Source organism: Oryzias latipes, chromosome 17, assembly GCF_053564925.1.
Source record: "Oryzias latipes strain Hd-rR chromosome 17, Olatipes_Hd-rR_3.1".
NCBI classification, from domain to species: Eukaryota; Metazoa; Chordata; class Actinopteri; order Beloniformes; family Adrianichthyidae; genus Oryzias; species Oryzias latipes.
The window spans coordinates 36349492-36361880 of record NC_136253.1 but is presented as its reverse complement, the minus strand read 5'-3'; the positions used below and the strand labels follow the sequence as shown (position 1 = coordinate 36361880).

At 47.2% G+C, this 12389-nt stretch overlaps 1 protein-coding gene across 1 annotated transcript in view; it reads right to left on the bottom strand.

The window, feature by feature from the left end:
* Positions 1–12389, bottom strand: part of LOC101171898 (collagen alpha-1(XI) chain) — a 75949-nt gene that overhangs the window by 18612 nt on the left and 44948 nt on the right. Inside the window, exons 38-59 of the mRNA XM_023965025.2 lie at positions 12078–12131; positions 11004–11111; positions 10807–10896; positions 10534–10587; positions 7540–7647; positions 7345–7452; positions 6618–6671; positions 6280–6333; positions 5605–5712; positions 4311–4364; positions 4114–4167; positions 3975–4028; positions 3776–3829; positions 3524–3631; positions 3360–3413; positions 3136–3189; positions 2813–2866; positions 2148–2201; positions 1751–1858; positions 1470–1523; positions 1280–1333; positions 948–1055 (exon numbers count right to left, since the gene is read on the bottom strand). Coding sequence (XP_023820793.1) covers positions 948–1055; positions 1280–1333; positions 1470–1523; positions 1751–1858; positions 2148–2201; positions 2813–2866; positions 3136–3189; positions 3360–3413; positions 3524–3631; positions 3776–3829; positions 3975–4028; positions 4114–4167; positions 4311–4364; positions 5605–5712; positions 6280–6333; positions 6618–6671; positions 7345–7452; positions 7540–7647; positions 10534–10587; positions 10807–10896; positions 11004–11111; positions 12078–12131 — 1602 coding nt within the window. The remainder of the gene's footprint in view (positions 1–947; positions 1056–1279; positions 1334–1469; positions 1524–1750; positions 1859–2147; positions 2202–2812; positions 2867–3135; positions 3190–3359; positions 3414–3523; positions 3632–3775; positions 3830–3974; positions 4029–4113; positions 4168–4310; positions 4365–5604; positions 5713–6279; positions 6334–6617; positions 6672–7344; positions 7453–7539; positions 7648–10533; positions 10588–10806; positions 10897–11003; positions 11112–12077; positions 12132–12389) is intronic.

Genomic DNA, 12389 nt, shown 5'->3' with positions numbered 1-12389 from the left:
AAGACGACGGAGAACCACGGGAACAAACAAACGACGCAGAACCACGGCATCAAAAAGACGATGCAGAACCACGGCAGCAAAAAGACGACGCAGAACCACAGGAACACAAGACGACAAAGAACCACAGGAACAAAAAGACGACGGAGAACCACGGGAACACAAGACGACGGAGAACCATGGCAGCAAAAAGACGATGCAGAACCACAGGAACACAAAACGACAGAGAACTACAGGAACACAAGACGATGCAGAACCACGGGAGCAAAAAGATGATGCAGAACCACAGGAACAAAAAGACGACGGAGAACCACAGGAACACAAGACAATGCAGAACCACAGGAACACAAGACGACGCAGAACCACAGGAACACAAGACGACAGAGAACCACAGGAACACAAGACAATGCAGAACCACAGGAACACAAGACGACAGAGAACCACGGGAACACAAGACGACGCAGAACCACGGGAACAAAAAGACGACGCAGAACAACAGGAACACAAGACGACGCAGAACCACAGGAACAAAAAGACGACGGAGAACCACGGGAACAAAAAGACGACGGAGAACCACGGGAACAAACAGACGACGCAGAACCACGGCATCAAAAAGACGATGCAGAACCACGGCAGCAAAAAGACGACGCAGAACCACAGGAACACAAGACGACAAAGAACCACAGGAACAAAAAGACGACGGAGAACCACGGGAACAAAAAGACGACGGAGAACCATGGCAGCAAAAAGACGATGCAGAACCACAGGAACACAAAACGACAGAGAACTACAGGAACACAAGACGATACAGAACCACGGGAGCAAAAAGATGATGCAGAACCACAGGAACAAAAAGACGACGGAGAACCACAGGAACATCTGTGGAACATTCGGGGTGCAACAAACTTAGAAAAAAAAGTTTCTCCATCTTTTTTATTTGGAGTACTTACAGCCTCTCCCTTACCACCAGCAGCTCCCGCGGGTCCTGGCAGACCTCTGTCTCCTTTCTCCCCAGGTTCACCAGGAGGTCCAATCAGACCAATCAGTCCAGGATGTCCCTGCAGCAACAGACAACCAAACCGTCCATTCAGCAGAGGAGCCCATTCTCAGCAGTTTCATGAGCTGTCAGAAAGACGATGCTTTTGGACCGATGTCTGCTCAGTCGAGCCAAAAACATCCACACAGTCCTCATGGTCAACCGGGTTTCCTCATGAGGTAAGTCTGCAGAAGGTCCAGTTCAATAAACAGGAGCAATGAGGAGCAGATGAAAATGATGTCTTGCCTTTTCTCCTTTTGATCCCGAGTCACCTTTCATTCCAGGAAGTCCCGGGGGTCCCTGGGAAAGAAAACTCTGTTTTTGAAGGAACTTAACTCTAGCAGAGAGGGAAGGTTTTCATTCTTTTTCCTGAACAGCTTTCAAACAGGAATCAAACCATACTCCCAGACCAGGAATGAACAAAAGTATGTCTCACAATTGGTCCAGGGGGGCCATCTTGACCAGAAGCACCAGGGAGTCCTTGTTCACCCTGGGGGAAAATGGAATCAACAGCTTCTTCGTTAATCCGAGGACCATGATGGACGATGACTTGGTCTGAGTCTAAACTGGACTGAGGAGCTTGACTGAGGTTTGCATCCTCTCTATAACCTGCCATAAATCCTGCAGGCGGGTCAAATGTGTCCCAGCCATTATTTACACTCCAACCAACAAGCCAATGCAGACGGTCTCTGAAATACACGCCACTAAAAAACTCACAACAGGGCCAGGGATCCCACGCAAACCCTCAGCACCAGGCTTTCCAGGGGGGCCTTGAGGTCCCACAGGCCCAGTTTTTCCAGCAGGTCCTTCTGCTCCGGGATCTCCCTACAAACCAAAGGTAGAACATGGCGAGATGCTCCTGACAGCTGATAGAGAAATTCAATTCTACTAAATTTAGGGATGAAAACAAGTGGAGAAGAAGCAGAGCGGGACGGACGGACGGACGGACGGGTTTGTATCTTCCTTCCCATTCAGAGTCAGAGGACTGGAGAGCGGCTAACAGAGGGTTTCTAACTGATCTTCTGGTCGCAGCATGTCTGCTGGTCATTTGATCGACCGTAAATGACCCACATTATCCTAAGGAAATGATTGTGTTTGCTCTCCAGGAACGTACCTTGGATCCTTTTTCTCCCTGTTTGCCGTCAGCACCAGCTCTTCCTACGGGACCCTATGAGACGCACAAACCAGCAACCGACACAAAAAAGCAGTTTTAGGAAATGAAAAAACAGACACTTCTACAAGATGTGTGTGTTTTTCTGTGTGTCCGTTAGGATCTGTGTCTCTTTCTGGTTCCAAGCATTCAAATGTTTCATTTGGACTTTAACTAAGGGAAGTATTTCATGACTCATTTTTACTTGTACTAAAGTAACTTTATTTGAAAGTATTGCTTCTCTTTTGAAAAGTTCTGGCTGCTCTTCCTGTTTATAGTAGGAGAACCCAAACCCACAAAGATGACATTTGACTTTGTATGAGAGACGGTTTAGTCATGTTATAGTTCAGGTTTTAAACAAAAGTTGTAACAAAGTAATGCATCATAAATAAACATTCTTCCCATAAACAGTAGTTGCTTTATTATTGGAAATGAAAGATGCTACAAAGAAGAATACAGCAAAACTTTCAACAAAAGCAGATTTTTAGCATTATTTATATACATTTGTGTGTGTGTGCCATAAATACATGATTCTATACTTTTTCATAAATAAAACATGTGGAGTTCAGATCCTCAGAATCCAATAAAGGCAGAAGGATCATCTCTACTGAGTTTCAACAAGCACTTACCCTTTTGCCAGGAGGTCCTGGTACTCCAGCTTCCCCAGATGGACCTGGAGGGCCCTAAATGACAGCAGATAAAAAAACTCCTCATAAACTGAGGTGGAGTTCACAGCGAAATTCCCTGCTAGAAACAAGAAAAGGACTTCTTCTAATGATCCATGAAAATATGACATATGGACGACTTTCAGATTCTTATTTCTCAGATCTCAGATGCAGTTTCCAAATTCTCACTTGGGATTTTTTCAGGAGGTGCTAAGAAAAGGATGGGGAGGACAAGATGGTCGTAAATCTCTTTAATCACTTTAGTTTTTGGGTTCCATCGCACTCACCGGTTGTCCTGCCTCTCCATCGTCTCCTTTGTCTCCAGGTAAACCGTCCAGACCCTGGAAACAGGTAAACAGAATTATTGATTCTATTTTAATAAGAACCAGGCACAAACCTTTCCAAAAGTAACAAACATTTGATAGTTTTGAGGTTCTTCTGTAGTTTTTGTGACACAAACCCGCATCAGTGAAACAAGCATCCATTAACTGGAAGATCATGCAGAACTTACAGCAACACCTGGCTCACCAGGGGGACCAGGGTCTCCTGGGAAGCCAACAGGACCCTGTAGACACAAAGGAGAGGGCGGAGCTTGACTCACAGCTTTGAGCCTCAAAGGGGGGCTGCACAGCAGTATGACACCCATCAGTCACTGCTTCCTCTCAGTCCACATACAGGGTTACCCTTAGGACCATCATCTCCAGGGGGTCCTCGACCACCGGGGGGTCCAGCTGCTCCCGGGGGGCCAGTTTCTCCCTTCTCACCGATCTCTCCTCGAAGTCCCTGCGTCACATGCATGACAGTGCTGTTACCTTGGCAACAGATCCCTGTTTTTAAACCAGTCAGACGGTCGGAAATGAGGGGATCCACCCCCACTCCCACCCCCCAGGCCTAAACAAACAGCAGTTCATCAACAGTTACACTTACGCCAATGCCAGGCTCTCCGGGTGGTCCTGGGTTTCCAGCCTCACCAGTTTCTCCCTGTAAAGTCACATTAAAGCGTTACTTCACTGAGATCGTTATAAAGGTGTGTGTGTGTGTGGGGGGGGGGGGTCAATTAACCACAGGAAGATGTCCACATTTTTAAGGTGGTATGAGAGAAATTCAGCGCGTTTCTGGTTCTTACCTTCTCACCGACAGCTCCCATGGAACCTACACCTCCAGGAGGACCGGGTGCACCCTGCAGGGAAAACAGAAGCAGGTTCATTTCTTCTGCTGTCTGAGGGAAGTTCAGCAGAGAAGAAGGGAAGCTGATGCTGACGTACATCTGCTCCGCTGGAACCCTGAGGACCTCTGGGACCAGGAGGACCAGGGGGACCCTGTCATGGTTTCAGAAAAACGGTTCAGGGGGGCTCAAGAGACCAAAGAGAGTTTCTGCACGTTCAGATAAAGATGGGAAAGGTTCCAGAGAGTCTGAAGCTCTCAGAACTTTCCACATCTGTCTCTGATGGTCGCCACCCACCATCGCACCGACATCTCCGTTCTCCCCCTTCTCACCAGGAGGTCCGGGCAAACCCTGAGAAGAAGAGAAACACGGGTCACACAGCAGACATGGGGGGTTCTACGAAGGAGTTCCATCATGGAAACCTGGAACATTTGTGTCCGTAGAGGAACTGCAGCAGCTGCTGGCTTTGCTTCTTGCCGTGTGGATGATGGCGGCTCTGTTGGTATGGAGGTAGTTTGAAGGGCACTAAGTTACTGTGACAAGCTGACATGGAAATCAATCTCAGCTTTCAGCCATTTTGTTGACTGACGGCCCCTTTGTTTCCATGGAGACAGCTAATTCATCACAGGTGAGGGAGGACTTGGGACGTGAGAGCAGAAGATATCAAATCATTCAGTGACAAATGCCTTCAGACTAAAGCTGCCCCCCCCAGGAACTCGTGCTTAAGCCTCCACTTCCCGTGAAAGTCCATGTAAACGCGCGCATGGATGGCGTCCCGTTTAGTTTAGGAAGCACCAACCATTTAAAAGAAATGAAGGAGAAAGTCTTGATTGTGGTTCGTGTCCGGCTGGAATTCTATGACGCGTCTTTCGTGCATCAGAATCGAGCTGAGAGAGAAAACGTCTGGATTCAGCAGACTGACACCGCTGCCACATTTCACACCCTTCCAGCTGTAGGCGGGTGGCGACAGTCTAGCGTGCACACCGTATGTCACGTGTCCGTGTGAAGGAAAAAACATTCTAGTCCTCTCATCTGAGCAGCATGAACCCACTCTAGTATCTGCTCTCATTTCCCAGAAGAGATTCAAAGCAAAGCAGCAGTTTAGAAGATTTTCCATAAAAGTGGAGAGAAAAGCCTCCAAAGAAATGAAGCTCCTTCTGAAATGTGAGGAACAGGTCATCCTGCAGCTCCAGCAGGAAGGTCATTTCTGGAAAAGCGTCTTCAAATCAATGACTGCCATGAAAATCAGACACGGAGGTCAGAGCGTGAACAGCTTCTGATGAAAGCTCCTCATATTTCTGTCCTCCACGACAAACAGGTTTGGATTTTTCTAAACCAGAAATAATGAGCATCACATTTATTCCTGAGTTTAAAACATTGATTTATGCGTGGAAATGGAATAATATCACAGTGATAAAGTCTGTCTCTGAATCTGACCAGACAAGCAGACGGCGTTTTTTCTCCTGCAGCTGTGTCAAGGAGGCGGGTCTGCAAGGAAGGACGTGTGCTGGTCTGAGGCTCTGGAGGTGACCTGCTGATGTTATCGAATCCATCTGAGCGCTTCAACATCCTCGTTTTAAAGATAACTTGCCTGCAATCCAACGGGTCCCGGGAGACCTGGAAACCCTCGAGGTCCTTCGTCTCCTTTCTGGCCGAACATGCCCTGCTGCCCCCTGGGCCCGGGCTCACCGTCGCTCCCCTGCAAGAGGAACGGGTGGAACATCTCATCATCAGAACTTTATGAACCCAAGCTCTAAAATCCTGTTCTCAGACCCACTAAGACAGACGACAGTCCCACCCAAAGTCTGGATCATTGGCTTTCTAGAGTTTAGTCAGTTTGGTAGCCGATCCCTGATCACTGACTGTGAACACACATTCGCTGTCATTAGGAGCCATAAACTACATGATGATCCTCACATCAGAATCCAGAAAGGACAAAAACAAATGTCTTCATGTTGGGGACAGAAATTCTCCTCCTTTGTCTTCTTTTCTGAGCCTGAACCTCCCAGAATTCCTCACTCTGTCCATGGATTTGATCAGCTGGTCTTTGAAGTGAGATAGAAGTTATCCGTTCATTTAACTGGTGACATGGACTTAACTGAGCTACCTTTTTGTTTGTATGACAGAGTGGAATGATGTTTTAAAGGGAGCTTATTAAAGTTTTGAAAACCACAATAAAGATTTGTTTGAACAAAAGTCTTGATTTCCACAGAGTCACTGTGGGAGTGGGCTCAGCTTCAACAGAGCCAGAGAAAGTGGAACTCACTGCCGGACCGGGAGCCCCAACCACGCCCTGGGAACCCATGGGGCCTGGTGGACCCTGAGGGAAATGAAACAAGGGGGGGTTAATTTTTCATTAAAAATATTGCAAGTACACTTGAAAATAGTGAAGATCTATTCATGAAGACCTCAAAGTTTCATCTATTCCATAAGTTAATCAAATCAAAAACCTGGAAGTAAAACTAGAAACTAGAATTACTTTTCATTTCTGTGAATAAAAACTTCTACATGTTTTTGTTCTACTTTGTATTCTGAGCTCTTTGCAGTCGGCTGTCCATCACTTTGACATGAACATGAAGTGGGTGGTGGAGGAGGAGGACTCACACGCTCGCCTTTGTCTCCTTTGCCTCCCTTCTGTCCAGGTCCTCCAACCTCCCCCTGTGGAACACACACACACATGCACACACACGCACACAGACGCACACATGCACACAGACGCATTCATGCACACACGCACACACACGCACACATGCATACACACGCACACATGCACACAGACGCACACATGCACACACGCACACAGACGCACACATGCACACAGACGCACACATGCACACGCACGCACACATGCACACAGACGCACACACACACACAGACGCACACATGCACACAGATGCACACAGACGCACACATGCACACACGCACACAGACGCACACATGCACACACACGCACACATACGCACGCATGCACACACGCACACAGACGCACACATGCACACATACGCACGCATGCACACACGCACACAGACGCACAAATGCACACATACGCACGCATACGCACGCATGCACACACGCACACAGACGCACAAATGCACACATACGCACGCATGCACACACGCACACAGACGCACACATGCACATACACGCACACATGCACACAAACGCACACAGACGTACACATGCACACACGCACACACGCACCCACACACAGACACAATTTCTTCTTATGTGTAGATGAATTGTCTTTAAAAACAAATCTAACCAAATCTTCGGCGTGAAATATTGTGAAGAACATCGCTGAAGGGGGAACAGCGAGTACCAGATCCTTTACCTTGTCACCATCTTCTCCAGGTGGACCCTGAGGACCAGCTGGTCCAGGAAGACCTACAGGCCCTTGAATCCCATCACGGCCAGCCGGACCCAAGTCGCCTTTCTCTCCCTGTGGATCATCATATCATCATCACAGACATGCACCTCAGAAACCAGGAGAGTTGATCCTCAACCGGAGACAACATGTAACACTCACGGGGCCACCCTTTTCCCCTGCAGGACCGGGTGGTCCCTGTGGACCGTTTCGACCCGTCTGACCAATGGGACCTCCAGGACCCGCTGGTCCTCTTTCTCCAGGAGAACCCTGTTGGTAAAAGTTATTTAGTATCAGCTTCATGTTGGACCAGATAGAAATGCTGCTCTTTTCCTGAACAGATGTTGGGAGCAGCAGTGAGGAAGACTCTGACGAGTCATATCGTCTTCATCATAACCCGCTAGCGCTGAAGCTGCAGGAGGGACCCGGGCCACTCCTCCTCTTTGGGAGGAAGAAACGCTGAGGTCCCGCCAAAGTCATTCCTGCACAGGAAATGCAGGAATGACCCCCCTCAATGTTTCTGAACAGATCCTTGAGCAGCACGATGAAGAACGTGTATGCATCTATAAAATCCATCGCACCAACATCTGTTTATTATATTCTTTTTTAATCTAACCTTTATTTTACCTGGGGGGGGGGGGCAGTTTAGGACAAATTCTCATTTACAGTGATGACCTGGCATCTGACCTTTTGCCCCCTCCCTACATGTAAGGGTCCAAAGTTTGGACTGTTTGAACATGAAGGCGAGGTGAGCAGGAGATCTTCATCCAACAAACCGCCTGTCTTCTGCTTATCATCATGCAGGGGGGGCAGCTGCAGACCTGAGCCCCATTCATGTGTGCTCAATCACTCAACGGGTTTTCTAAAAGAGTTTCTCTGAAGTCAAGATCTTCCAAACACAGAAGACACAAACTACCCTATCTGTGCCTCATCTGTTGCTATAGCAACGGGTAAGTGTGGGAGGAAAACGGTACGGGACCAATCACAGAACAATTGTTCTTCCATGAGGTAATTAAGGTAGAAACAGCGTAGCTGGTCACATGTCCACACGTGTCTAATGTTCAAACGTGTCACATGTTCACACAGCTCACATGTTTACACGTGTCACATGTTCACACAGGTCACATGTTTACACGTGTCACATGTTTACACAGGTCACGTGTTCACATGTGTCACATGTTTATACATGTCACATTTACATGTTTCACATGTTCACATGCGTCACATGTTCACATGCGTCACATGTTCACACCGGTCACATGTTTACATGTGTCACATGTTTAAACCTGTCACATGCTTACATGTATCACATGTTCACACAGGTCATATGTTCACACGGGTCACGTGTTCAAACAGGTCACATGTTCACACGTGTCACATGTTCACACAGGTCACATGTTTACACGTGTCACATGTTTACACAGTTCACGTGTTCACATGTGTCACATGTTTACACATGTCACATTTACATGTTTCACATGTTCACACGTGTCACATGTTCACACTTTTCACATGTTTACACAGGTCACATTTTCACACGGGTCACATGTTCACACAGGTCACATGTTCCTTAGTGTCACATGTTCACACAGGTCACATGTTCACACAGGTCACATGTTCACACAGGTCACATGTTCACACGTGTCACATATTCACACAGGTCACATGTTCACACAGGTCACATGTTCCTTGGTGTCACATGTTCACACGTGTCACATGTTCACAAAGGTCACATGTTCACACAGGTCACATGTTCACAGGTGTCTAATGTTCAAACGTGTCACATGTTCACACAGGTCACATGCTCACACAGGTCACATGTTTACATGTGTCCCATGTTTACACGTTTCACATGTTCACACAGGTCACATTTTCCTTAGTGTCACATGTTCACACGTGTCACATGTTCACACGTGTCACATGTTCACACAGGTCACCTGTTCACACAGGTCACATGTTCACACAGGTCACATGTTCCTTAGTGTCACATGTTCACACAGGTCACATGTTCACACAGGTCACATGTTCCTTAGTGTCACATGTTCACACGTGTCACATGTTCACACAGGTCACATGTTCACACAGGTCACATGTTCACACAGGTCACATGTTCACACAGGTCACATGTTCACACGTGTCTAATGTTCAAACGTGTCACATGTTCCTTAGTGTCACATGTTCCTTAGTGTCACATGTTCACGCAGGTCACATGTTCACACAGGTCACATGTTTACACAGGTCACATGTTCACACTGGTCACATGTTCCTTAGTGTCACATGTTCCTTAGTGTCACATGTTCACACAGGTCACATGTTCACACAGGTCACATGTTTACACAGGTCACATGTTCCTTAGTGTCACATGTTCCTTAGTGTCACATGTTCACACAGGTCACATGTTCCTTAGTGTCACATATTCACACAGGTCACATGCTCACACAGGTCACATGTTCACACAGGTCACATGTTCCTTAGTGTCACATGTTCACACAGGTCACATGTTCACACAGGTCACATGTTTACACAGGTCACATGTTCACACAGGTCACATGTTCCTTAGTGTCACATGTTCCTTAGTGTCACATGTTCACACAGGTCACATGTTCCTTAGTGTCACATGTTCACACAGGTCACATGTTTACACGTGTCGCATGTTGACACAGGTCACATGTTCACACGTGTCACATGTTCACACCGGTTATATGTTTACACGTGTTGCATGTTGACACAGGTCACATGTTCACACGTGTCACATATTCACACATGTAACATGCTCACACGTGTCACATGTTCACACGTGTTGTTTTTTAAAGGGCAAAAAGTTCATTCCCTGTTACTTCAATGTTTTTGTTAAATATTCTGGGAAAATTACAAAGTTTCTTTGCTTATTAGAAAAACATCATCCTAAAAAAACAATGAAATGTACGAAACTCCTTTAAAATGACTAAGAGAAATAAGTTTGATGTTATCAATAAATAAAAACAATAAAAAGTAAATCAGTTTTACAAATAGCATCATCAATGTGACAGTTATCTACAGACATATTTTGATATGAAATGAAAGCATTTTGTTCACAGTGATCCATTCTGGATCTATATACATAATTGACTGCTGTAAAAGAAAGAAAACAGGCAACCATAGCAACAGGCTACTTACAATGGGGCCAGGGGGACCCTGAGGCCCTTCTCCTCCCTTTAAGCCAGCTGGACCCTGAAACCAGAGGAGGGGGCGGGGTATTATTTTCCTACATATGTATACATACACACTACCTCGACTGTACTCGACTTAACATAACCCAACCCGCCTAACCTAACTCCACCAGAGCCAACGAGAACAAACCTAAAAGTGGGTTTGGACTGTGATTGTGATAAAAAGCAGGAGCATTTGTGAACTGAGTTTTTTCCTGTTTAGGTTAGTGAGGATTCTTACCGTGGCCCCTGGAAGACCTCTTGCCCCTTGGAAGCCCCTCAAGCCCGGGGGCCCAACCTTGCCCGAATGACCGTGGGGACCCGGATCTCCCTGTGGATGAGATTGATGAGGGAACTTTCCATGCCTTTAAAGGTGCAGCAGAATAATCAGACGGAGCCATTAAATACTGTTGACTTCTGACAAAAACTTTGACAGACCTTTCCACCCTCTTTTCCTGCAGCTCCCGGTAGACCTTGCTCACCAGGTGGACCTGGGGAGCCTGGATGTCCCCGTTCTCCACTTGGTCCTGTCTCTCCAGTTGGTCCCTTTCATGAACAACATACTCATTAAGATCGATGGTTTTGACTCAGCAGACCGACTGAACTTTGATGGAAACCTTTTTTAAGGAATCAAACTCTTTGCTTTTTCAGAACTTCAGTCGGATCCACTTTCAGGATCCGTCTTCCTCTTTTCTGGCATTGGTGTCTCCGTTCTCAGGTGTGCACAGCTGAAACCTCCATCTGCTCTATTCTCTCCCTGAAGTTCTCTGCTGATGGCAGAAGACGGGCCCCCATCCCGAGGATGCCACCATAGCATCATTCTTATTGAGAAGCAGAGGCTGCAGGATCCAGCAGGGCCAACCAGGAAGACGGGGGTCTGCGGGGGTCTGCAGAGCCTCCAAGATTGTTATCTGCCTGCTGTGTTGTTCATCCTCATGTTTCCAGCAGCCGTCTCAGGCTCGGGTGACCAGCCAGACTACATTTATGTGGAAATATTTTAAAGCTCCTGGTGTGGACGAGGTCAACTGAGTTCCTCAGGTCTCTGGATGTTGCTGGTCTGTCCGGGGAGGGGGAGTCAGCTCTACACCTTACACCCAGTGCTTGAGGGATCATGAGAGTTTGTTCATCAAATCCCCTTGTGATTGGTGGAGTTAGGGAAAGCGTTTGACCCGTCTTTGGATGAGCTGGGGGGGTCATGGTCCTGTTGCAGCATAGGCTAGTGCACAATAAGAGGCACTCAGTGGGAGATCACTAGCATTCAGCCAAGATGGAGCAGAGCTGGATTTCAGCTGGACCTTCTTGTGCAACAACAGTCCTGAAAGGGCTGTTGGATGTAAACCCCCACCAACCAACCGATAGGCAGCTAATCTGAGCTGGACCCCGCGTGGTGTATGACGGCCTGAAAGGGGGCTTTATGCAGTGTCTTCTGCCCTCCCTCAGGTAAGTGTGGTCTCAGCTTCCTGTGGCTCTGCCTCTGTTTCAGATGATAAACAGATGTCTGAGTGTCCGTACCTGGGGTCCAACCACACCTCCGGGTCCTGGGGGCCCCGTCTTTCCTTGAAAGCCCTGAAGAGGAGAACAGTGACAGCTGTGAGTCCTGCAGGAACAGCCTCATCGTAGCAAATGTGGTGATTGGTATTATAGATTTCATTGTACTGATTGTACTATAGTATCAGTGCTGAAGAGGACAGTAAAGAGCTTTGGGAGGCAGTAAAGGTGGTAGAGTACTGTTTAAGTACACGCCATTTACCTTTTGGTTTGTAACTTTGGGGGGTGTCAATGATGTAAAAAACCAAATGGTCTATACTCTTCATAAAAGAGCAT